This window comes from Xiphophorus maculatus, chromosome 10 (genome assembly GCF_002775205.1).
Source record: "Xiphophorus maculatus strain JP 163 A chromosome 10, X_maculatus-5.0-male, whole genome shotgun sequence".
In the NCBI taxonomy this organism is placed as follows: Eukaryota; Metazoa; Chordata; class Actinopteri; order Cyprinodontiformes; family Poeciliidae; genus Xiphophorus; species Xiphophorus maculatus.
The window spans coordinates 15,941,901-15,968,939 of record NC_036452.1 but is presented as its reverse complement, the minus strand read 5'-3'; the positions used below and the strand labels follow the sequence as shown (position 1 = coordinate 15,968,939).

Below are 27,039 nucleotides of genomic sequence, written 5' to 3'. Positions count from 1 at the left end.
TATTGTTTGATTGAGGGCAAAAACGTCATCATAATCCTATTTTCAGCAGCATGATTGGGCCACCAACATCCTATTGACTGCAGATAAATAATATTTTCTTTATATGGTGACTGTGCACCTCCTTTCTAATGTCACGCTGGGTAAACGCCCATATGGTCCATATTAAACATTTGTAAAAACTGTAAGCCTGGTGCTTGCTGGTAACTTTTGGCTTTTAAAGTTATTAAATGTTAAAACCGCTTGCCACATCCGCTCAGGGACAGCCAGCGGCGGGGCTTATCGCGGCCTGCTCACGGCCCGCTCCCGTCGTCTCCGGGATCCGCATCTAGTCCCCGCCCACGCGGCGGACGCGGTGGTCCGTTACGAGCTAATATCAGCTCGACAGATTTTCCTCCGGCAGACACAGAGGAGCTGCACGGCTGGAAAGGTGAGCAACTGCGTTTGTTTTAAAAAAATAAAAATAAAATAAAAATACGGAAGCGATGGCTGCTGGTGAAAGCACTTCCTCCTCTTTGCTGAACTGATGTTGAAGACGTCCATCAGTCCGGAGGAAGCTTCACAGTTCACGGTGATGCGAGAAACAGCGAGATTTAGATCTACTGAGAAACATATTTACATTTTTTTTTATCTCGTGGCAGTGGAGCCAGGGTGGTCTGAAAGTATTGGGACTGTGTTTTGGTTGGAAACCCGGGTTTTGCATGCGTGACTTTTAGACGTAAACAAGGCGAGTCGGGAGAGAATGTAGGGAAAAAGAGAGAGCGCCTTAAAAGCTGTTGAACGAGAGAGTTTAAAAGCTGAGGCTTCATTCAGTGACATTAAATCTGCTCCTCCATCCTGTCAGGGTGGCCCGTCCCACAGAAAGGTCAGCTGCCATCAAACTATTTCACCAAAGATAAATGAGGTCCATGAGGATTTCTTCACTCGTCTGGCAGGAAGAGGAATAGTGCCTGGGGCAAATTTGTTTTTCCTGCCACCCCACAATAAACCAGACACACAACCTCTCCCCGCCGACAGCACTCTTCTTGAGAAAAACAAACAAATCAACATTATAAACTAAGATGTTGATGCGATAACTGATCTTCTTCCAAAGTGTTGTGCCGCTTGTGCTAGTCAAGCAGCATTTACTGACAATCTGATGAATTTTGTTATAAATTATTTGTAGATTAAATCCAAACAAATGAATGAAACATGTTCCAAAAATTACTGCTATTAAGGTTGGGGTTTTTATAGGCTACAAGAGGCATGTTTGCTAATTTGTCAGGCCCAATATAATTAACCACTAATACCATCCTATTAATTGATGTTAAAAACTGAATAATGGGTATAAAAAAAAGTATAAATAAGTGTTATATTTAATATTTTAACTTTGACATTTCTAAGCTGTGAGTCAGTAACGATGTCTAGACATGGGGATTACACTAGAAGTTGTAGTGTGTATGGGACACCTGTATTATTTAGTTACGTGAGATCCTAGAAGAAGTCTAAATCTGCATTTTATTTCTTCATAAATGACAAAATTAGAATTTTTTTTGAACTTTTTTTCCTTTTGATTAAATGATTCAACACTCCCACTAATTTTGGGAGATCATTATCTTCACTTTTCTTTTGTCTTGCACATGTGTCAAAATACAGTTAGGCCTGTCACAATAACAAATTTCGCTGGACGATAAATTGTCCCAGAAGTTATTGCGACAAACGATAATATTGTTGTTTTGAGAGCATTTTCAAGCAACTTGATGGTAATGGCATAATGTAAAAACACATTCACAAAGATTAATAAAATAATAATAATAAATAAACTTAAATTCTAATGAACATTTAAAACTGGAACTGGAAGACATTTTAAATATAAAACATAAATAAAACAGAAAAAAACTAATAAAATAAATTATGAAGTCTCTGTAAACAAAAATATCTTTCAAAAAAAGAGCTAGTTGAGACCAAAACACCAGACTCAAGACTTTTGTCGTCCAGTTTTTGGCAGAAAGAGGGAAAAGAGGAAAACGATAAATCCTGTAAATTAAAATTATTGAGGTTGTTTTAATTTATCATGCTAATAATTGATTTATTGCTTATTGTGACAGGCCTACATATAGTTGCACTTTTATATTTTGAGTTTAGTAAAAATTAGAGGTGCACTGATTTATCATCCAGATGATCTATCAACTAACCGATTTATCAACTAACCGATTTATCAACTAACCGATTTATCAACTAACCGATTTATCGACTAACTGATTTATCAACTAATCGATTTATCAACTAACCGATTTATCAACTAACCGATTTATCAACTAATCGATTTATCAACTAATCGATTTATCAACTAACCGATTTATCAACTAACCGATTTATCAACTAACCGATTTATCAACTAACAGATTTACCAACTAACCGATTTATCAACTAACCGATTTATCAACTAACCGATTTATCAACTAACAGATTTACCAACTAACCGATTTATCAACTAACCGATTTATCAACTAACCGATTTATCAACTAACCGATTTATCAACTAACAGATTTACCAACTAACCGATTTATCAACTAACCGATTTATCAACTAACCGATTTATCAACGCTGATTTCTTTAATTTTGGGAGATCATTATCTTCCAGTACTTCCATGTGAAGTATTGGACCAGTTAACAACAGTCACCCCACTGCTGCCAACTGAGTGACTTTTTTGCTATATTTAGTGACATTGTATACAAAAAAATAAGTTTTGGCCAAAATCAGAATTGGCAGGCCATCCTTTTTAAAGATCGGTAATTGGAATTTGGCCAGAAATGTGAAATCAATGCACTCCTAATAAAAATTAGATAAAGATATTTGAAAAATAGCGTACTTAAAAAAATATATATAAATAAATAATGAATCCCTGTTGTGTTTTTGTACGCTTGAGTGAACCTGGTAAAGATCAGACAATCTGTATCATGTCCTTGAAAGATTTGTTCTTGGGGAAAAGATTCTCAGGAGACTTGCTCAGCAGTTGCATGTGGAAACGGTGTTGAATGTCTTTGGACCAACTGCTGGGGGAACGTTTTCACAGAAGGCCTTTCATTCAGTCGTTTTTACAAGCTCATGCTGGTGTCACGTTGGCTCGACTCCCTCTGACGCCGAGCAGGGCGGTTCTTCCCTAAACTTATCAGGGTTTTGCTAAATGAGCAGCTGCAGGCGTGAAGTTCTGGATGTCTGGTTATGTTTTATTATGAAATGCGGACAAATGAATACGCACAGGAAATGTGTTCGACAGGCTTCTCTCCCTGCAGGCTTTGATTGTGCAAAAACGACTAAATAAAGGACTAAATGAATTAATGAGGCAGGATCTTCTGTCCGTTTTCCAGCTTTGGAGCTTTTCTTATTGGTTCTGTGAAAACCTCTGTAGAAATTTTGCAATGTTAGACGAGATCAGAGCTCCAAGTTTTGCTTCTTCTGTTTTTTTTTTGTCCACTTGGTCAAAAAAATTATGTGAGGTTATCACATAATCAACTGTCTTTTTACAAATACCACTCACTTTTCAGCTGAGATTTAAGGAAGCCTTGAATATTTATTTGTAGATGTTGTTTTTCATTGATTTAATTAGCTCAAAAAATAGTTTAAAAAAGTCTTGTACTTCACAAAGAAAACAGTAAAGGCTGCTAACTATAAAGGAATTTATAAGGATTTAAACCAAAGTAATGTTATAAGACGAGACCTAAAAATAGGTTGTTTTGGCAGCTGTCTAGCAAGGAAGTGCAGGTCCACTTCATTATTTATAAGGTAGGGCTGTGAAGGCTTGGCTTCCTCTGTGCTTCAGCCTGGACTCAGACATAACTAAAAGCAAACACTTTTATCTAAATGGCACGAAAAGCTGGAAAAAAAATGGAAAGACACAAAACGAGCTAATCTACCACACACACTGGTAAACAGATGCAGGTGTTGAATTTTTTATTTTTTATTTTTCTCAGTGGTAAAATGGCAAATTCATGTGCGTCGACATTGCAGGATTTTGTGTCTTTTACATAATAGAAGATTGCAGGATTTTATTTTTGTTTGTGAAATTATTTAAAAACAATTTAATTCTAAAACATCACATTAAACATGTCAGGATATCCTAAATAATTGAAGAAGTCTATTGAGTACATTCAAATGAGTTTAATGAGATTTTTTTGTATGATATTAGTGCAGGTCTTCAACTTGCACTGCTGATTCGACGCCAATGTGTGTATTTATATATTAAAACTTAGGCATGAACAGATCGGTGTGGAATTAATTGAAATTAACTTTCAATTTTAGGACATGTTACATGCTCTGTGTGGAACACATGACCGCCCTCCCCACAACCCACATATTGAAACATGGTGGTGGCAGCATCATGCTGTGAGGAAACATTCCTTCAGCAGATGCAAGGAAGCTGGTCAAAGCCTGAGCTAATCTGAGCTAATCTGCTAAGAAGAGTAGATAAAAAATAAAAAGTGTGCACTCTGACGTTGCTCCTTACGTGATTGTGATCCCAGGTCTCCTGAAAGGACCCAGCGGTTGCAGTGACATGGGCAGCCAACGTTCCTTCACACCCTGCAGAGCTAACACCAGAGTCCCGCCTCAAGTGCCGAGCAGAAAATGACTCAGCGGAATGGAATCAGGGGCTCGAGTGATCCCAGTCTCCACTCGGAGACCTTCGACCTGGCCAACGGTTTGGACCACGACGAGGGGCAGGAGGCGGCTGCTGACTGTGAGCGAGGGCGGGGGAGTGAAAGCGGAGACCCCGTCGCTATAACGGGAGGAGCTGTCACCGCTCCGGATGGCGGCTGGGGCTGGGCGGTGCTGGTTGCAACCATCCTGGTCCTGGCCATGACCCTGGGCTTTCCCTCCTGTGTGGGGATCTTCTACACAGACCTGCAGAACGAGTTCCACGCCTCCAACAGCGAAACGTCCTGGGTGCCGTCCATCATGACGTCGGCGCTTCACGCAGGAGGTAAACCGGCTGAGTCATGGTTGTCATTAAAGGCCAACGCTAATATGTGAACTGGACAATAAATCAATGTTGCGAAAGAGACACGTGATCAATATCAATAAATAATATGCGTGATTTAACGTTCAATGATTTCACTGGATACGATCCAGAACCGTGCAGCATTCTTGGGGATGCAGGCAGAGGAAAGACTTCAGCCACTCAGTCTCTTATGGCTAGCAAGGTTGGTGGCATCAACTAAACTCAGTCACTCTTTGGTTACCTAGCAACAACCTGTTGAGTAACTTGTGGTTACCTAGCAACATCCTGTAACTTGCACAGCAGCAGCTTCAGGTTTCACCATTGTGCCTCATAACTTCTTAAAAATAAAAAAAAAAACATGGCAGCAGTTTGGCAGCATTTCAGATATTTAACACAACAAAACGTTTTCTCACATTATTTTGTGGTGCTGTTGTGATAACGATAAAAGGGACGATTGCTTTTTTTTTTACTTCTGTTTTAGGTGACTGTATGTCTGTGACTGCTCTTGAAAAAGACTCCATTTGTCTTCTTCAGGACACCAGTCAGATAAAGAAGTCTAATTTGTATCACTACACTGCACACAGTAACTGGATTTTATCATCATTTCACATTTATTGATACTTCTTAATGCTCTCATTAAACAAACAGCTGAGAAAATAGCTAACAATCCCAACAATATGGACGGTTTTGGGGCTGTTAAACATTCATTGGAATTCTTCATGACAACAATAATAATAATATAACAATGTAGATATTAATATGACTGCGATTACAGTTATATTAACATCCACAAATGTAATATCCTTAGAAGTTGCCCTTTTATACGCTACAGAGGGTGGGATAAATGCTTGTATTGTTCAGGGGAACGTGTGAAAGGTGAGAGTGGGAATTTGCGAGTCTTGCTGTGTTTGTGTTGGTTTAGATGAGATTATTTCATGAGAAACCGTGGCAGGCTTATTTCCCAAAGCCAAAACTGACCGTTTTAGTTTTCACAGAGTTCTGCTTTTTGCTCCATCCATTTATTCCTTTCACTTTACCTGCTTAATTATGTTCAGACACCCAGACGGGCTGGAGCCTGCATGTGGTTCTAGGTCAGTAATTTACATCCACTCATCCTTGGCAAGAGTTTCAAACTAATTTCAGGCCTTAATGATTCATTTAAGCAATTCTCTTTAAAGGAATATACAACAAGAAACTACGATGAATTTTGAAAACAAGAAATGGGTGAGAAAGTTTTAATTAATTGTGAATGGTTAAGACAAAAAAAATTAGCTTGAATTCTCAACTTTATTTGGTTTAATATTCGTTTTGAATGTAGCAGAGAAACCAGTCATAAATTAACTTCTGACTTTGAAAAACGTCATTCTGAAAAATTAAGTTGTTTCAAATTGGTGTTTTCCTCTCACCAGACCAGACATTTAAGCTCAGTTCATATATTTTCAACAGGGTTTTCATCTGGACCATTCCACAAGCTTAATGTTGGCTAATTTGATCTATTCCAAAACCAGTTTGGGTTCTTTGTCCTGTTGGAACAACCAGTTGTGTTCACGTTTCTACCATTTATTTGGAGATTTGAGGCGAAGTTGAATAATTTGGAGGTAGTTCTCCTAGTCTAATATTCCATCCACCTGTAACAGGAACAGTAAAACGGACCCTCAGCGTAATGCTGCCACCACCATGCCTGGCACAGTTTGAAGCCACCAATATTTTAGCATATTTTTATTTCTGAGTTGCAGTAGGGCAAATCTTTTTTATTAAAGCCTCTTTAATAAAAAATGTTGTAATTTATTTATTTTTTGCTGCCCTCCACCAGGATTTGACGACTACTCAGAGAATGATCTGTGCAGCAGTAATGACAACATCCTCTTTTTTTTAATCAGACTTTTATTGAAGCCCAATGTAACACATTAAACAGGGTGGGACGGATGTGTGTTCAAAGTTCAGGTTTCTCTACACCAAGCACAATAAAGTAGCCACCAGATTTATCTTGCATTTTAAGCATGTAATTAGTTGTTGTTTTTTTCCGCTGGATTTTATTTGATAAATAAAATCCAGCAAAAAAGCTACTGTATCCAATTAGCTGTGCTTCAGCAGCGCAGCTTATCTTGGAGAACTGTACGCCACATTTTGATTTAGCTGATCTGCTCTCGCTAAACTGGGAATCTGCGAGTGACGTGGAAAAAATTATAGTTTACATCAGAAACACATGGAATAAAACATTCACATGTATGCAGCTACACAAGTAGATGGAAAGGTGGTGTAGAAATTACAACTTCTTTAGTCTTATAAGAGATTAAAGCAACGCAGTCTGAAAGGAGCATCTATTATAATCACTTCAGTTAATATAATCTAATATATTTGGCCGCCTAACTTGTCTGCACATGTGGGTAAAACCATCATCGCAGATTGATTTTGTTGAACAGGAAGCCTTTTGATTCAGTTAATGTGTAAATGGAAAGTCATTGACGATGGGTTTGAAGTTTCTCCCACGTTTCTCCCCCCTGCCTGTGTTTGGTGTGCTGTGGAGACGGGCGGCTGCCCTCTGCTTCACCTCTGCTGCTGATAACGCAAATCCTCGAGAACAGCGTGGAGACAAGGCGCTTTTCTGTGTATTGATCTCTTTTATGAACCTCTTCACGTCACGGTGTGAACTTCCTGTTCATGTCAGATGGGCTTGGATTTGGTGCCTGAGCTTTGTGGATCCACCGCAGACCAAATCTAATTGAAATCATATCGTTGCTGCTGTCATTCAGCTGTCTGATCAAATCGGCTACAGTAAGCGCTAGAACTGCAGCACTGAGAGTTACATTCAGGTTTTCAGGCAGTTTTATTGGATTTTAGGGGCAGGAATGCTTTGAGCTTTGAAATGTTCTTAATCCCAAAGAAATGGGATAAGAAGATTTTTCTTCATTAAGCTGCACCAAGCTGCCACTTCCTTTCCAGTTTTATAAGTTGAAGGATCTACAAATGTTAGTGTTCATATTATGGACATTAAATGCTAAAAAAAGCTTGTAATTGTGGCATTCTGAGGGTTTTTTTTCTGCTGTTGTTGACTCAACAAGGTCAAACGCTGTCACTGGAAATATTTAGCAGCCTGTAGCTCAGAAACAAAGTTGAGCAGTGTTAACCTTGATACCCCACCCTCTGACATTTAAGCAAGGGGATCTCTGTATTTAATATTCAGGCTTTCAGATTCACAGTGTGAAGCTTCCCTCTCATAAATCATCTATGAGCTGCAGTAAAAGACACGCAACACATTAAAGATCAGAGAAACTTTTCTATACATCTTTTGAACGTGACGTAAAATGTCTTGCAGCCTAACAGTTTTACAGCTTTACAAAATTCCACATGCTGATTGCAAATACAAGAAAGCAAACACTTCATTTCTTAGAACATTCCTTGTCTCAGATTGCAGCTGAGCAGGTTATGTGAAGCAGGCAGGATTAGGAAAGCAGCCTCTGCCTCGTAAGCCTCTACCCTCTACCTCTACTAGTGTGCATTAAACTAAGAGCATTTCATGTGATCCACAGGTCCGTTCTGCAGCGTGCTGGTGGGGAAGCTCGGCTGCAGGGCCACCGTCATGTTGGGCGGGGTCCTGAGTGGGCTCGGAATGGCCGCCAGCTCGTTTACCAACTCCATCGCCGAGCTTTACGTCACCGCTGGAGTGATTACAGGTCAGCAAAGTGATCTATACTGATGACACAAGGTTAAAGATGAAACTATTAATCCAATTAATTTGTCATTGAAATAATTAACTAATTTAGTAATCGATGTAATTGAAGTACACAAACTCTAAAAAAAAGTTCAACAGATCTGCCCTACATGGAAGTGGGGTCAAGCAGAAAGGACCAAGCTTTTTAAATGTTGATGTTAGAAGGATTTTTATTTTAATTATTAAATGTTGAAGCAGATTAGCTGCAGATGCATCCTTTACTATAAATAATCATACATGTATTAAAGGATTTCTGTTACTGCATTCAAGGCAATATGATGTTTATTTTCTTATTTAAAAAGGGAATTTATTTTTTTCCTCTATACATATATTTTAATACATTATGGTTAAATAATAAAATGTTCAGATTTTTCAATCCAATTAATCATCAGAATAATAAACAGATTGCTAAAATAATGGTTAGTTGCAGCTCTAGTTGAGATCTTCTGGCAGAGGCCTTCTAAGGGTTTATTATTGGGAAACAATAAACCCTTTCTTTCACTCACACAGTGTGACATCGCCTCTGCTTTTAATATTGATAATTTCAGGTTTATAAAATGGGTGTGGAAATCAAAGCACAGATATTGAGAATTAGCCAAAAAATTCTGATCGGTGCATCACTACAGTAGAAGATCTCAAGTCTTTAATTGTTATTTCTCAGACATTAAAAACAGCATCTCGACTCTGTTTCAGGACTCGGCTTCTGCTTCAGTTTCCAGCCGGCTGTCACCATCCTGGGTCACTACTTTGTGCGTCGGCGTGCGTTTGCCAACGCCATGTCCTCCACGGGAACGGCCCTGGGACTCTGCACTCTGCCTTTCCTGGGAAGCTACCTCCACTCAGAGTTCGGCTGGAGGGGGAGCTTTCTCATCCTGGGCGCCGTCCTGCTGAACTGCTGCGTGTGCGGCGCTGTGATGCGGCCCCTTCAGCCCAAAAAGCATCGCGGCCAGCCGCTGATGGACCGCACACCTCCGCCGTCAGAAAAGCAGACGAAGCGGGAATTGAGGCTTGGGACCAGATGGAGGTCTTTGGTGGCCTCCGTCAAAGAACACATGGCTTTCGATCAGTTCCTCAACAACCGGCATTACCGTGTGTTTGCCATAGGCATCACTTTTATGATGCTGGGCTTCGTGGTGCCGCTGATATATCTGGTTCCGTACGCCACGGCCTACGGCATGGAGCCGAGCCGGGCTGCGCTGCTGCTCTCCATCCTGGGCATCGTTAACATCGTGGTGCGGCCGCCGTTCGCCATCATGTTCAACATGCCCTGGTTCAAAGGGCGCCACGTTTATGTGTTTGCCTCCGCCTTGCTCTTCAACGGGCTCAGTAACTGCATCTGCTGCATCGGGGCCGGATTCCCCGTGCTGGTGGCGTATGTGGTCACGTACGGACTTTCGATGAGCGTGGTCGGGTCGCTGATGTTCACCGTCCTGATGGATATAGTGGAGATGAGGCGCTTCCCGTCGGCGCTGGGGCTGCTCGCCGTCATGGAGAGCATCACGCTGCTTATTGGACCTCCGCTGGCAGGTAACGCACAAAATATCATAAAATGATAACTCCAGCTCACAAGGTAAAGACTGAGGGTGTCCCGATCAGATATTGATATTGGAAATCAAAAAGTATCGGATCATATAGGCCTATATCTAAAATATCAGTATTTAGTCCACCCCAGCGTTTCTATCCACTGTTGATGACTCTTGCTGTCTGAGTAATATCCCTTGATCAATCCTTTTCTAACATTCTGCACCACAAAATAAGTAAAAGCGTGTGTAATTTGTGCTGACATCATGTCTGGTCATTATTGGTATCGGCCAGAACTCAAAGCTGCAACGCATCGGAAGTGAAAAAGTTGTATCGCGACACTCCTGGTAAAGACCTTTTGCAACATGTCACCTGTTTTACCCAATAAGTCGAAATGCTGACAAGTGTTAGTGGAAAGAATTTTTTTGCGGAAGTCTTGTGGTTCAGTTGCAACTTTGCAAATCTAAAAGTCATGCTGACTTATTCTTTTTAGACCAGCGATGGTCTAAAAAATTATGTGCAATGATGATCAATTAATCATTGCACATAATAAGTAAAAACCTTCACAGTTTCTACAGAAACAGTAAGAATTAACTTTGTTTCCACCTTCAGTTGGTGCATTTTTGCTTAGTTTTTGGTAGATAAATGGTGGCGTGGTGCAACTGTGGAGCAGTCTTTTTGTTTATGGTGGAAACATTTGAATCGAAAAAGGCTGAACTGCTATTTATGAAAGTGGATGATGGCTTACTGTAACAGCAAAACATTTTCTTTTCTCATTTATGTCCCCAATTTCTGTTTTACTCTTGCTGGTCCCAGTAAATTTGTGAGGATCGTTTATTCAGCACTTTTTATCAGCTGAACAAACTCTAGTTTCCCTATTTGAACACAAATAATCAGCAAAATAATATAGTATTTTAATACGATGTCACAATCACTCGTCCTCAGGAGGAAGTTCTCATGTTTGCTTAAAGGGTGATCGGCAAACTGCAGTTTGTTTCCAGTCAAAAAGGCATGTTAAGACAGAGTTGGGAACCTATTGTATGCTACATTATGGAGGAGTGGGTGTGAGCAGCAGCAGGGGGGGAAAAGATCGTACGATTCCTGTCGCTCAGGGTTCGAATGACTGTTAGCAGGCTGCTATTTAGATGATCTATGATGCAACAAGTCAGGATCGGTTTAGGCCTGCAGAACACGCGAGTCGCTTCACAGTCGCGAGTCAACAATAACAAGTTAGAAAATGCTAGTATTTCTAGGAAACATTCATAGAAAACATGTAACTTTAAAAAAAATGATTCAGTCACCGTTTAATGTTTTCTACTATTGAATTTCATTCTTTACTTTATTTAAAATAAATGCTTTACTTGTCCGCCTAAACGATGTGCATTTGTGTAGACACCAGTTTTTCAGGCATTTAAAGTGAAAGAAATCTTTTTCATTGTAATTCAGCCTCAGCCAAAATTAAATAAATGATTGAAATTAACTAATTCTAGTCTATAACTTTACTGCTGAATATATTATTGCATATTTTTTAAATTTCTTTTTTGTTTTCAGTTTCATTCTTTTTCTGTTTATATTTTTGAAAATGAATTTAATTTGTGGCACAATCTCATATTAATCACTAAATATTCATGCTGCACATTCTGCCTGACCTCATGTCGTTCATTACTGCCTTCTGCAGTACTGAACGAAAGTTGCTGCACTTTCTGATAGACATCTTTCCGTTTCCGGCAAACTTTGTTTTCCAAACAGGAAAATGCTTAATGTTGCCACGAGGTTGGGAAGCCACTCGGGATAAACACAGCATTAGGTTTGAGGTTTGTATATAAAGCAGAAATTAATCCTAAACATGAACACTGAAACTCCAAGATGCTTAAACAGCATTCTCAGATCCAAAACAGTCTGTAAATATGTACTTATCAAACATTTACTCATGTAGATGCCGGTGCAAAATGTTTGTGAACCTGAGTTTGTGCGTCTCTATTGTTTAGGAGCAAAATGCAAATGTAGTTCACGGAGTACATGGCGTCCCACTTCGTCAGCGCAGTTTACCCAGATTTAAATGAGCTGTAATGCATGGCTTCAGGGAAAGTCCATACTTCTGCACCTTTATGTAAATCAGAATACTGCTTTTCAGCAAGTAACATCAGATTCTCAAAGACTAGCGCTGCTTGTGTTAGACAGATCACATGGGGGGAAAAACTGGTGATAATTTTGGCCCTGACGCAAAAACATCTGCCAGAGAACGAGTTCCTGCACAAGTAGAATTCATTTTGTCTTCTAGTGTTGTCTGCCTGATATCTTTTACCCAATTTCTCCAATAAAAGTACATAAAAGTTGTTGAAAATCATTTAGTTGCCGTTTAAATGCAGAAAACAAATATGTGAGATTTGGAATATTCCAACAGATGTTTTACATGCAGAGGCTGAACATGGAGCTTAAATTAACTCTAAAGGTTTGGGTTTGTTGCACAAGTTATGGGAGGTGGAATGAAAAGCATTTGTCCCTCTGGGTGATTAGTGCTGAGATAAGAGGAGGAGGAGAAGGGCTGATGGAGCAGCTGGGAAGTACAGCTAAATATATAGTATTTTTAAATTAGTTGATCTTAAATTGTACAAGTGTTTTCAAGATTATTTCTTTCTTGCTTTCTTTCCTGTGCAAGAATGTGGCTACAAGAAAATATGGCTGCAACTAACAGATAATTTTGTACTATTATCCTATCAGTTAGTTTGACAATTAATCGGGTAAAAAAAATTGGCACGTCCGGGAGATTTTTTTTATTTGACCACTTACTCCGTTTTATTATACAATATTAGAAAGACATCAAAAGATGCAAATAAATGAATGATTCAGTTCCTTTTTGAAAATGTGAAACAGCATTTATTTTGCCCAAAATGCAATAACATAAAATCCCTTTAGTGTACGCTTGCAGCAAAGGATGGACTAACACCAACATGCGAAAAGCCATTTCTGCTGGACTTAACATCAGTAGATTATAAGGCTAATCTGTAGACTATTTTCTGGGTTAACAGATTAATAATTGTCTGGGAAAAGGTGCTTAAAAGAGGTTTAATTATGTTATTTTTTTTACAGAATTTGAACCAGGTGAAGCCACATATTTACAGACAATTAAAGTTGTTTTTTTTTTTTACCTCAAATACAATTTTTTGTACAGTTTTGGCTTAATTATTGCTCTAAGTATGCTGTTTATTTAGCAAATGGTATTTTACTGTGTACACTCAAGTTAAAGATTGTTTTTTAACTAATTCAATAATCATTTAATCACGATTAATCATTTTAGCCCTCCAAGGAAGGAAAGCTTAAAACTACTCCCTATGGCAAATGTTTGGCATCTTAAAGTTAGCAGTTCTGCAGCAACCTGTAGCGTTGAAATACTTACTGTCACTGTTTCCTTTGCTACAGGGGTCCTGGTGGACACCACGCAACAATATTTCTACGTCTTTATCGCCTGCAGTGCCGTTGTTGCCTCCTCCGCTCTGTTCCTGATACTGTCCTTCCTCTGGCTGGACAAAAAGGAGAGGAAGGCATCGCTGCAGGGTCAGCTCTCTGCTCAGCCCGCAGCAGAGAAACCTGCAGCCGACGCCCCTCCTGTCTGCGAGTACAGCGACCGGCCCTAGCAGGGAGACGAGGCCTCAGCCTGGGGACGGAGCGTATCACCAGCCTGTGAACCTGCTGCCACTGTGTCCATGCAGTTTTGCAGATTATTCCTGATATTTGGAGCAGTGAAATACTTGGAATGACTTTCACTAGCTGCGTTTCCATTGACCGTATAAATTGTGCAATTTGGAATTGCAAAAGGAAATTTGCTTTATATGAAAAGAAGCTCACATTTTTGGATAAAAAGCTTTTGTACTAGGATGAGGTTACTTTTTCAGCCGTATCAAAATTAGTGTATTTTGAAAAACTGAAAAGGAAAAACTTTTTTCGCATCACAATCGTGTCATGTGGTCAACCAACAGATGTTATTACTGGCGGAATAGACGAAGACAACGACAGGATGTGATAGCATGATGATGCCGCGGCATGTTTTTTACATTTTTTTTATTTTTGAATGATTTATGGCGTGAACAAACTTATCCACATGTGAACTTAATTGCGTTTCTTATTTAACAAAAACACAGCAGTTGTGAAATTGTGTTTTTTCAACAAAGGTTTGCGCACATTTGTAATGGAAACACAGCTAGTGTTGGTTAAAGTTGCTTACCAAAATGAACAAATGTGCACTTACAACATGAATGTGATTGTACTGTTTATTGTAAAATGCTGCTGGTCTTATCCACGCCATCTGTATCACTAGACTATTAATCATGCCAGGACGTTTATAAGAAAACAAAACTCACACTAATTTCTGAATCTTTGCTGGATTTATCGTTATTTTTGTCTTTGAGTTTGCATCGGTGTGTACGGCAAAAATCAACTGAGGTAGGAACCAATCACACCGAGGCGTCTGATCACCCGTCTGTTTACTTTTAAGCAAAAGTCCAAAGACCAAACTCAGATAACCCCAGAAGAGCGTTCTTGAATTTTTCACTCCTTCTGCATTAAGATTTCAGCACATTAAAGAACAAACGTTAAGTTGCCATGTTTGCACAAACATCTTGTTTTTGTTTGATTTGGTGCCTGCAATTCAAAGGTGTTCACTGAAACTGAAGCACAATGGAGAAAAAAGCAACTAGTTAGGAAATGCACCAACGTGGCACTAAAAAAACTGTAACCTTCTGCACCTTGAATTTGTGTGATGTAGCATAAATAAATGATTTCTTCGTCATAATCAAACTAATTGTTAAACTTTCAACTCCAGCTGTCTGACAGGATTTGTTTTTTTTTTCACATATAAAACTTCCACCGTGTTTTACTGTTGGTGTCGGGTTGTTCTCTGGAAAAGGTGCCTTTGTTCTGCACAATCTGTTTTTATTCGTCAGGTCCAGAGATTTCTCTTTACTTGATGTGCATAACTAGCCAACTGTAATCCAAATGTTTGGCTTACAAAACAATAACTTCTTAGGAATCGCCAGACCAAATATGTTGACTGAAACTTAGATTTGCATCTTAGATTTGCATCTGTGCTTTATCTTATTTCATTGAAATCCTTTGGTCTCTCCTAAAGTTCAAAAATAAGCTGCCACGAGCCCAATTGAGTGAAACACCTGGTGAAGCTTTATGGAAATTCTGTCTGGAATTTGACTCACCACCTTAGCAGAATCAAAAATTTATTTAAATTGTTTTGTTTCCCATCACTGGCTTTGAGGAGGAACAGAACTGGCGTAATTTATTCAAAATCCAGTTCTGATGGGAGATTGGGAACAAGCTTCGTCCAAATTTGAACTGAAGAACATGGAGGCCAGTATTTCTGGAACCAAAGTGGCTCAGCAGCATAATGCTGCCACCACCATGCTTAACAATTTAGTATTTTAAGATTTGAAAGTCCCACCTTGACTCATCCAATCATACTGAGGCCAAATTTCTCTTTGTCTGACCAAACAATTATGTTTTTCCTTTTTGAATATCCTGTAATTTTCAGTTAAGCTGTATCAAACCCTAAAGGATCAAGACAAATGAATCCAAGTTTGTTTGAACTAAATTGTCTTATGAGACTGATAAATCTATTGATCGTAGAGACTGACTCCAACGCTTACATGCTTAGAGATTCCTCTAAGAATAAAGTGCAAAAATGAAGCTACGGTAAGCATATAGATCCACAGTAAACTATTACTGAGATGAGATTATTACACTGCCACTTTAAGGCCAATGAATTGGTATGCAATACATACCAATTTAGACAATGTCAAAAGTAAAAGCAACTAAAATTAGTGAAATAAATTGTTTGATGCTAATGTAATTTATTGAGATGCATCTGTATTTGAGTACAGGGACATATTTTGATTTGTAGTTTAACTCTAGTATTGGACTCAAATAAACATTGATGGGAATCAGCATCACTTTAAAGTACCTAGCAGTTTGACCAGGGTTTGTTTTGGACTTTTTAAACACATCAAGTTTAACATTTTCCAATAATTCAAATATAATCTATTTTAAACCCCTGAAGGTGTCAGAAAATCAAAAATAACTTATTGTTTTAATGGAAAACAAGTCATGTTTGTTGCTCTCTCATTCTGTCATGGAACAGTGCCTTTTTACGTAGCTGGTTTATTAGGAGAAGATGGTCTGCAGCTGCTCCCTTTTCACAGATGATTCCTTGTGTTTCACAGTTTCTACTGAACCGATCTTTGAGGTGAAAAAAAGGAAGCAGCTCCAACATGGTGGTTTATCTTTTCAATAATCACATGTTTTAGTTAACAATGAAACAATCACTTCGTCCATATATGTTCAGAGCTAATAAAATGAGCGAGAAACTGTTGAGCATTAAAGAAATATTTCAGAATATTTCAGGTATCAGATGTGTCGTTGTAATGAACTGTTTAACCAGACGTTTATTACTAATCAGAGGATTTGTTAGCACATTTTGGAGTCTTGCTGTTTACCAAATTGTATCTTTATAAATTCTTTATTTATACATTATGATTTAGGGGAAATAAATAGTTGAATTTTGAAATTGTCCTGTGTGAATTTTGATGTGTGTGTTCTTCAATTTAGATAACAAAACTGTAAAGGTTTCCTGTTACTGGATAGACTGTAAGCTCTAGTTTTATTTAAAAAGAAAAGCATTTTCTGAAGCTACTAAGATATAGTGAGTGGATCATCGAAGCTTACAGGCTGGTTGGAGAGCATTAAAAATAGAAGCAGCAAAGACGTTCATGGTAACTCTGGAGGAGCTACAAAGATTCTCGGCTCAGGTGGGAGAATCCGTTAAATTGTGCCATTTTAAATTCTATTGTGCAATCCATAAGTAAAAAGTAGAAATCTTAAGATATTCAATTTAATGTGTGCCACAGTCAAACACCTTTTCACTCAAGAGGTGTTTCAAAAGGTGTTTTATGAAAAGAATAGTCAAGGACAATAACTGATTCAATCAGTTACTTAGTAAAGTCTGATTCAATGTTGAAAATGTCAGACAAAATATAAAGAAATGCGCAAATTCAGACTAATATGGAAAAAATATGATTACAAAATACATTTAGAGCAGAATAAAAACTTCCAAATAATCTTTTTTAAATATGAAACTTATGCTTACAGTAATGTGTGTTTGAACAGAGCAAAGTAATTCCAATGACAATATATGATGTTATAGTATCTTCAATTGATCTCCAAATGGCACAACAGACAGAAAATCACATTAAACAGAACAAAACTTGTATACAAGCAAGGGGTGTAGCTTTAACATAAACCGCAGTGTCTGTGTCTCATACATTTTAATTAAAACATGTTTGTCCTTTTTCAGAGAAGTTACACACAGACAAGTATGCAATGTCCAGAAACTTCATTCAAGTAAGAGTAGGAATACTTTGTAATATTACTCAGGTAGAAGTAAAAATAGTGTTTTAATGCGACCCCTAAAAGTACAATATTTCCAAACAGTTACTCAAGCAAATGTAACTCAGTAAATGTAGTTAGTTACCACATCAAACCTAAAACCACCTGAGAATGTGGACAGACTTGAAAGTTACTGATCAGATGTTTTCCATTCAGTCTGACTGAGTTTGAGCTGTTTTGTCGAGAAGAACCGAAGAAATGTTAGTGTCTAAATATACAAATCTGGCAGAGACATACTCCAGAAGAGCTGCAGATATGGCTGAAGGTGGTTAAATTTAAATTTAATTTAATTTTTGTATATTATCGGGAAGGCACTGGACAGTGTATAATATGTTCTTCTCGATACACTGCTGCCATCTTGTGGCTGAATTGTGAATAACTCCATTGCTCGGCTGCAACTGTCAAAACTTTAATTTAAAACTATATTACTGTTGAGGAGCAATAAACAACCGAGTCAAATTAAGACGCCGGTTTATAAACAGTTGTTTTGTGTTGTTTTATGTTCCCTGATAATTAGCAAACAACCATGAATCAAGTGAAAGTAAAAGTGAAACCGAAAGTAAGTTAGCAGCTAGCAGCTAGCAGCCTGTGGCTAGGCATTGGAGAACGGTAAGTTACACGATTTATGTGTTTAAATCCTACCGTGGGCTTCAGGTAAATGTTAAATAGCTAACAGGTTTATGGAACATAGTGAATATTTTGTAGCTGAAGGTTGGCGCTTTCTAGCTAAAACGGAAGCTGAACATTGCAGTACTTTTAGCTAGGCTTCGGTTTTTAGTGCATGGGTTTTTAAAAGGTAGCAAATTACTCCTTAAACATTTCAAAAGAATGCTGGGTTTTCTTTGCTAACACGGTGCGAGTAAAATTTGCTTTCTGTGCTCCTAACAACTGACTGCGTGCAAAGTTTTTAACATGATGACCATAAAAACAAGCGCTGCATGTTAAAAAAGTAAGTATGCAATCTAGTTTACATATTTTTCTGTTCGGGAACAACTAGGTTATATTAGGGGGAAATGTGTTTATCTTCATACTGTGACCTATGTCATTTCATATTGGTTTGTGAGTTTTGTACATTCTATAAATTAACATGGACCTACTGTGTTAGTCATCAGTGACTTTAAAGATGCATCTGTTTCTTCAAATATGAACCAATGCACTGATTTATATTCCTCTGACAAATAATATTTCATTTTTCAAAAGGCTGAATCATCTTTAATAACAAAGCTGGGAATTAAATATTCTGGGTAATTTTAAGTGCTTGCATCAGAAGCCTCCATCTTATAAACTGTACAGGTACACATATAGAGTATGGAAGAAAACATGGGTGTTATATTGAAGACAGTATTTATATTACACATTTTTGATTAGTCAAAATATTTACATACAACCTACATGAAATAAAGCTGATGTACATGTAATGTCTTGTCTCTTTTGGATCAGCTCGAGCCGTTGGAGTTGGACCGGCCATCAACAGAAACTAATGGCGGTGATAATATGGGCGTTGTGCATCATTCTCCTCGATGCATTGCTGTGTTCAGCACAGTGGGCTTGGTTGGTGCTGTGGAAGTGCTCCAGCTGTGGCGGACTGGCAGGAGTGTGGGCCTTTGGACTGATAAAGTGGCTTTTCCTCCATGTTTTTATCTCAGCTCTAACAGATGGGAAACAGCGGGCAATACTACATAGGTTAGCAGCGCTCCTCTGCCTTATTTCTCCTGTGTTCGAAACTGGACGGATCCTCACCGCACCTCCCTCGGAGCGGCCCACAGAACCTTCTCCTGATCTCAGCATGCTGTTGTTGGGTGCTGCGTCCTCATCGTTGGCCTGTTTGGTGTGGGAAAGATGGATTTCTCCAGATGGACAGAAGACAAAAGACAATCTGGACACTAAACGTTTGCTCATGAGAGTGCTGACGTACTTCAAACCAGACACTGTTTATCTGGTCGCAGCTTTTGGCTTCCTCATCATGGGAGTCATCTGTATGTATAACCTCTGATAATCAATCTTATCTAACATTTATTAATATGCATTGACTGATAAGAGATTCAGACAGCTTGATGACTTTGATTAAATACCATGATTATCCATCAGAAACACAGCAGTTAAAATAAACCTTTGCAATGCAGTTTATTTTGATACAAACGTAAGAAAGCAACAATTATTCCTACTGTTGCTGATGTTTTATTACTCAGCGATTAATACACAACATTTGTTTTGATGTTTAAAACATAGACTATAGAAAAAATATGCAAGCAACATCCACTAAATGTATATTAGCTTCCTAGAAGAACATGGTTACATGTAGTTGATGCTAGCTGGTTGTGTTTCAACATTGCCTTCATTTATATTTCTTGTTTTTCGATATACAATTTCACCCTTAAAAAATAAATGACAAGGAATTATGCGAATTGCATGCCTTATGTGTGTGGCACATGAGGTGATGGTGGACAGTTAAACATTTAGTGTTTAACTATCCGGACACAGTTAAACACTGAATGTTACACCCTTCATCCCAATATACATACGAAATGGACACACATTAAAACCGACACACAATTCATAGGGATATCAGGGGTTGATGTTCCACCAAAGGTTCATTACTTTTTGCTTACAGTCATGCAACACAGGTTTTCTGATATGCTAGCAGCAAACTAAACACCTTTCCTAGAATCCCAGTAAAGCTTCTTCACACCGTAGGAACAGCATGTTTGTGGTTTTGAAACCGTAGCTTATAAAAATCTTCATTTCGCTTCTGATACCAGCAGGTGTGCCATGCTTTTTTTCTTTTTCTTTTAACGAACCATTGCTGCCATTCATTGCTTTTACAGTGAGTAAACCAACTTGCAGTAAATGTTTATCTTTTCCTTTTCTTCAACAGGTGATACTTACATCCCTTTATATCAGGGAAAAGTGATTGACATGCTCAGCGGTCAACAGCTTCAAAGTGGTTTTGGTTATGCAATCGGGCATCTAGTACTTATTTCTTCTGGAAGGTAATAAAATACAATAATTCATTGTGTGAAAAGAAGTCCACTTGATCATTCAGGGGTTGAGAACTGATTTATCTAACTGCACTGACAGTGCGCTGTTCTCTGGGATGAGAGGAGGCATTTTTATGGCTACGTTGGCCAGACTGAACAAGAGGCTGAAACATCTGCTGTTTCACAACCTCCTGAAGCAAGAGGTGCACTTCTTTGAGGAGAACAACCCTGGTGAGAGATTTTTAAATGTAGTAAAAGTGTTTCAGTGCTTTAGTTGAAGACTCACAGACCGTGGACTGAGAACTTGTGAACTTATTTTACTAACAGTGGAACCTTGCAGGGCTTTGTAATTCATCAAGACCATTTTTCTGTCCAGGACGACTGTCCTCTCGGCTGCACAGTGACGTTGACAGGATGGGACGAACCGTGGCGCTGAACGCCAACGCAACAGTTCGCAGCACAGTCAAAACTTTCCTCATGCTTAGAGTGATGTTGGGCCTGTCCTGGGAGCTGACCGTGCTCACTTGCATAGAGATGCCGCTCCTGGCCACGTTGCAAAATAAATACATCAAGCTGTCCAAGGTGGGTTTATGCCATACACCTCAGATTCACTTCAATTCCTTTTGGGGCTTTTGGTAGGAAGGTTTTCTGTTAGTTACCCTGCAAACCCTGGATGTTTTTGCCCTACATCCAGGAGATGGGTAGACAGATCTGGGGTTCTTCTGCCGTAACGAAAAAGCTGATGCCATAGTTTGTGATCTTTTGGTCTGATGTTTGGTGTTGCCCCTGGAACTAATGGATCTGTTTCATCCCAAGATTGAACAAATCTCTGTTTAATATTGGTTTATAACTGAACCCGGCTGCTTTAAACTTCTCCACAACTTCACACACAGGTGGAGTCTATTCTCTAATCAGACGTTTTCTAAAGGTAACCAGCTACACTGGATTTTATATCTTGAATACATATTCTGTGCAAACGTCTTAGGTTTTTAATTGTAAAAAGTTTGATATCTGTGTACGCAAATCCTTTTACTTCACAATTATGCAATTCCTTACAATGCATTAAATCCAGATATCTATCTAATTAATATTTACCAATTAGGTGAGTTTTGAAGGCAATTGATGGCTTTGAATTTTATTTAGGGCTGTCAGAGTAAAGGGTCTTCAATGCAAATGCACAGCATGCTACTATTTTATTTTTTATTTCTAGTGTGTTATTTCAGTCTCTCACCAAAATCATATTAACATATATTGAAGTTTGTGGTTGTAAAAGGAGAAAAGTGCAAAAGGAGTTTTAAGGTGATGAGATGGAGGGTCGACGAGAAGAGGAATGTCGGATTTCGTTCCTGAACTCAGCGATCGTAAAATGTAAAACTACAGGAAATGTTTCATTTGGTTTCATTGTGTTGGCTCACAGATAAGAAAGTGAGAAAATGCTTTCATAGAATTGACTAAACTCCAATATAATAAATGGATGGCTGTTTCCTGTGTGTCACACAGGACCTGAAAGATCGGACCCAGGAATGCCTCGCTCAGAACAAAGATCTGGCTTCCCAGACGATCAGCGGGATCCGAACGGTCCGCAGCTTCAACGCAGAGAAAGAGGAGCTGAGGCGATATCATGTGGCTCTAGAAGAGCTGTGTGCCATCAAAAGACAGTCAGATATATACAGCGCCGTTTATCTCCTAACACGAAGGGTGAGGTCTATTTTCTACCAACAAACACAAGGAGTGAAACATATTTATTTGAAGTTTTCTTGACAATTGTGTGAGTAATTCTTCTATGTTCTTTTTGCAATCAGCTGGTGTCTCTGGGTATAAAGATATTTATGCTGATTCAAGCCCGAAGCCTCATTTCTGCCGGTCAGCTCAGCATCGGTAGTCTGGTGTCCTTTTTCTTGTACCAGAAGCCGATGTCAGTCAATCTACGGGTGAGCTCAGTGAAACATACACGATATGTTTGAGATGTGAGTCAATTATTCCGGATTTTATTGATGAAGAAGTTCTTCTTGTCACAGGAGATCATGTATTGCTACGGAGAGACTATGTCCACGGTGGGAGTCATTTCCAAAGTGCTGAGTTACCTGGACAGGACACCAAAAAGCAAAAAGGAAGGAGACTTGGCTCCTAAGACGCTGGATGGGAGAATAGCTTTCCAAAATATCAGTTTCAGTTATCCTTCTGCTCCTTCGGGTAAACCAGCTCTAAAGGTAACTTTTTCAAGCTCAGGCTTCTGCTTGGCTTAAAAAGTCCTAATAAATCTTAAGTTTACATTACTGAAGCTTGCAGAAACTCTGGGATTTAACGTCGTTGAACACCAGAAACAGAAAGGATCGTCACTGTTGTCATTTTCCCTTCTCAGTCGGTGTCGTTGGAAATCCGCCCAGGGAAGATCACGGCTCTGGTGGGTCCCTCCGGTGGCGGAAAGAGTTCCTGCGTCAGCCTCCTGAAGAGGCTGTATGAGCCTCAGGAGGGTCAGATCCTGCTGGACGGGGAGCCGCTGCACCGCTACCAGAAAAAATACTTCCATCAGAAGGTACAGTTGGTAACCCTTAACATTTATTTTTTAAATTCTAAAATGAAGTCAACCTGAATGACACAAAGCATTGATTGGGCATCATTTTGTAGACTTTAATCAAACCAGAGTGTGGAAAATATTTGTATTTGCAAACATTTTTTTTCCTTTTTTATGGTTTGAACATCCATCTATCCATCCATCCATCCATCCAACTTATGTTCCTTTGAGTTTGAGATTTTTTTGGTTTTGCAGGTTTCTTGAGGTTTTTGTGTAAAGCATGATTATTAAAATGACACTGCAAAACGCTGGAGAGCTCTGGCAGTCTGGGTCTGAATATTTTATCTAAAATGTGAAGGTTTAGTGGTGAAATTACTCAATTATGTGGTAGAAAAGTCACAGTTAATTAATATTTAAAATTAATATTTTAAAGCAAAGAAAATTATTACACAGCTGGGAGTTTAAAGCTTATTTTAGCATCCCGTATTATTGATAGGCACCGTTAGCTTGGTTGGCATTACTATAATACCAAACTTTATGTGGATTCTTAAAGATTAGTGGTCTTTACCTTTAATGTGACATTTCCAGAATATTTTCAGCATTTCTAGATCCAGCCTGCTCCCTAGTAGAGAGAGGATATCTCTCAGTGAAAATAATGTTTCATTTCAGAAAGCTTCTTGTACTTCTTAGAGCTTAGAAATGATGTTTTCACTGATCGAAAAATATTGGATTTGCGATTTATTGACTCACCTGTTAACATTTAGGGCCAAGCAAGCAGAAAATGATCCCAATGTGATCAACAGATTTCTTACATTTTTATTTTGGACTGGGCCAATAAACATGAATACAAATATATACAAATAATCTGCAACTATGTAATACTTATGAACACTAAAGTAATGATATTGTCTGATATTTAAGGCTATAAAGAAATGATTGTTTATATAAAGATGATTTTCTATGAAGACAAACTGGTAGATTCATGTAGTTACTTTTCTTTATAGCAATAAGAAGAAAACTCATAATGCTTAGAGAGGGATACCCAATGCTGAAAGTATCGTCAGTTTGGACTGAGACTTTGGTAGAATTACAGAATCAGAGGACAGAATGGGACAAATAGGACAACTCGTGAGAAATGCACAGACACTTATATTTTCTGCTGTTTGTTGTTTACATAGGTCGCACTGGTTTCCCAGAATCCTGTGCTGTTTTCTGGTTCTCTGAAGTACAACATAGAGTATGGTCTAGAGGAACGTCCTCTGGAGAAGATGGAAGAAGTTGCAAAGAGGATCAACATACACAAGTTCATCTCTGAAATGGAGAATGGCTATGACTCTGGTAGAGCTGCTGCATTTACCTCATTTTGTGATAATGTTTGCATCTTTTATTGTGTCTTAGAAATCATCAGAGTGACAAAATGATAGTCTTAAGCTACTTTTCCAACATTTTTCTATTATTGTAGCATTAAATGAGGTTGAAGTTGGTCAAGCAGTTGGTGAAGTTAGCCTTTTACTTTAGATGGACAATCATGAGAAATTTTAAATTGATTCATAAAGTTTATTATTGTAATGTAAAACGTTCAAAGCACTGTTCATAGAGACTAAAGGAGTAGCTAACATATTTTTCTTTGTCCAGATATTGGAGAGTGTGGAGGCAAACTGTCAGAAGGACAGAAGCAGAGCCTCGCCATCATCAGAGCTCTGGTTCGAGATCCCCAGGTCGTCATCCTGGACGAGGCCACAAGCAAACTGGATGTAAATGCAGAGAAGGCGGTGAGTACAAAACACGGTCCTGGAAACGATGCAGATGCTTCTGGAGATCAGATCGTCTCATTGGGACCAGGTCAAAATGCAGGCACAAGAAATCTGGAATTTAATTTCAGTAGTTTCCAGGCCTGGAAAAACATGAAAAAAGAAGACTGAAGTTCATTGTGTTTCAGACCTTTTCCTGTTTTTCTAAGATAAGAATGAGATTTGGTTCAACCCAAGTGTTTTACACACTTACCATGTGAACGTAGCTCATCCTTAACAAGACTTAGTTTTACACTCAATTCAGCCAGGTTAAAATGAATTGATGCATGTTCATGACAAAAAAGTAAAAAATAGAAAATCCTTAAATACCTTACTGTAGATGCTTTTCCATTTCAAATGTGAGCAATTTTTTTTTTTATATTCCACTAAAGTAAAAACAAGCACACTTTTCCATTGCTGTATATTCCCATTAAATAGGAAGCACATTTAAAATTTTATGTGAATATATTTGGATGTTCATTAAGAAACATGCCAGCGCCATAATCCTCCTACCACTTCCTGTTGTCATTTTTGTCTTTTCCGCCAGTAGTGACATCCGGTTGTTGATCACATGACTTGTGTGGTTCGAAAAAGTGTTTCCATTGCAGTTTTGTGAAATAAACTAATTGTGATTCAGCCACAGAAACCATTTCTTCCTGGTGCAAAAACTTTTTAATGTGAGTTTTTTTTCAAAACTGCTGTGTTTCTTTTAAGCTCATTTATTTTTGTAATTCCAGTTTGCTCAATTTTATGGTCAGTGGAAATGCAGCTAGTGATTATAATTTTTAATCTCTTACTAATACTGACCACTTTGGAAAACACAGCTCTTTTAAATGATTTGAAACCATCCTACTTTAACTCTAACTCAATTGTATTCAAGTAAATTAATCACAATTAATACCACATAAAAAAGAAAATCTGTTTTAAAAATAATTATTTCTAAATAAGTGTTTAACTATTACAAGTTCAACGATTGTTTGAGGCTTAAATTGCCTTATCTCTTGTGAAACATTAGTTTAAATCTAATCAGTCACCAGTAATGTCAGCGCGACACAAACAGACTCGCTGGCTAAATGTCAGCCAATCCCATTAAAGCTGTGGATCCCCAGTAACAACTGAACTAATCCAGCGACGCTCAGCCCTTCCTGGTGTCATTCCTCAGGTTCTGAACGAGGTTCTGGCTCGCGGACGGACGGTTCTGATCGTGGCTCATCAGCTCAACATTGTGGAGAGAGCGGATCACATCATTTTCATGGAGGACGGGTCGATCCGGGAGGAGGGGACCCATGAGGAACTCATGAACAAAAAAGGATGCTACTTCCGTCTGAAGGAGGAGCTGTTTTCTGAAGCTGCTGAAGAAAACTTGTAAAACAAAAATTAAAAAAATGACTCACAAGCACTTCTCATATTGTATTTTGCCAAAAAGCTTCTGTTTCGATATGATTGTTTTTTATGTTTATTGTTTGATGTGCTGCATTAAAATAATTTGACAGAAAAGCTGAAATGTTTGATGTTTTCTTGTCTTTACCACCCAAGGCGATGTTTACTGATTTGTCATCAGTGTAAAATAAATGATGTGAATATGTACATTTAGGTAACCAATTGTCACTTATTATTTTTGTAGAATATTATGATTTCAGGCAAAAACATCTAATAATGACTAGTTGTTTCTGTGAGCCTCTTGCATTTTTTTCACATTTTATTCCATTACAACGATGAACCTCAGTGTATTTTATCAAGAGGCACAAAGTAACGCACCACTGTGAAGTTGAGGTAACGTCCTTATGGAAGTACAAATAAAAGTCTGAAAGTTCACATTTTTCGTCAGCCTTCCCGAGTCAGTACTTTCTAGAACCTCTTTGTTCTTTCAGTTCCAGCTGCAAGTTTTATGTCTCTACACTCTGTACACGTCTACAAACTAATTTATCTCCATTCTTCGTTCTAAAACAACTCAAGCTCAGTCAGATTGGATGGAGAACATCTGTAAAATATCATCTTGTCCAACGTTTGTAGTTGGATATACGTCTGGGCTTTGACTAGACCACACTAACCCATGACTATGCTCTGATTTAAACTCTTCAGTGGTAGCTCTTGTTG

The 27,039-nt window shown here is 38.5% G+C and overlaps 2 protein-coding genes across 3 annotated transcripts; both read left to right on the top strand.

Moving 5' to 3' along the window:
• The first annotated feature begins 305 nt into the window (after nucleotides 1–305).
• Nucleotides 306–16,777, top strand: slc16a5 (solute carrier family 16 member 5). Its single transcript, XM_005805422.3, has 5 exons — nucleotides 306–427; nucleotides 4,502–4,959; nucleotides 8,508–8,651; nucleotides 9,383–10,216; nucleotides 13,631–16,777. Exons 2-5 carry the CDS (start codon nucleotides 4,605–4,607, stop codon nucleotides 13,843–13,845), a joined length of 1,548 nt encoding a protein of 515 aa, XP_005805479.2. The 5' UTR covers nucleotides 306–427; nucleotides 4,502–4,604; the 3' UTR covers nucleotides 13,846–16,777.
• Nucleotides 16,778–18,169: 1,392 nt separating this feature from the next.
• LOC102236923 (antigen peptide transporter 2-like) lies at nucleotides 18,170–26,764 on the top strand. 2 transcript variants are annotated; one of them, XM_005805423.3, is made up of 12 exons: nucleotides 18,170–18,268; nucleotides 19,100–19,635; nucleotides 20,535–20,649; nucleotides 20,738–20,868; nucleotides 21,014–21,219; nucleotides 22,138–22,335; nucleotides 22,440–22,568; nucleotides 22,656–22,847; nucleotides 23,000–23,173; nucleotides 24,331–24,490; nucleotides 24,788–24,924; nucleotides 26,105–26,764. In XM_005805423.3, the coding sequence occupies exons 2-12, from the start codon at nucleotides 19,140–19,142 to the stop codon at nucleotides 26,309–26,311; spliced, it is 2,145 nt and encodes a 714-aa protein (XP_005805480.3). In that variant the 5' UTR covers nucleotides 18,170–18,268; nucleotides 19,100–19,139; the 3' UTR covers nucleotides 26,312–26,764. The 2 variants fall into 2 exon arrangements, with proteins under 2 accessions (XP_005805480.3, XP_023196087.1); XM_023340319.1 differs by lacking the exon at nucleotides 18,170–18,268 and adding an exon at nucleotides 18,294–18,608.
• Nucleotides 26,765–27,039: the final 275 nt, after the last annotated feature.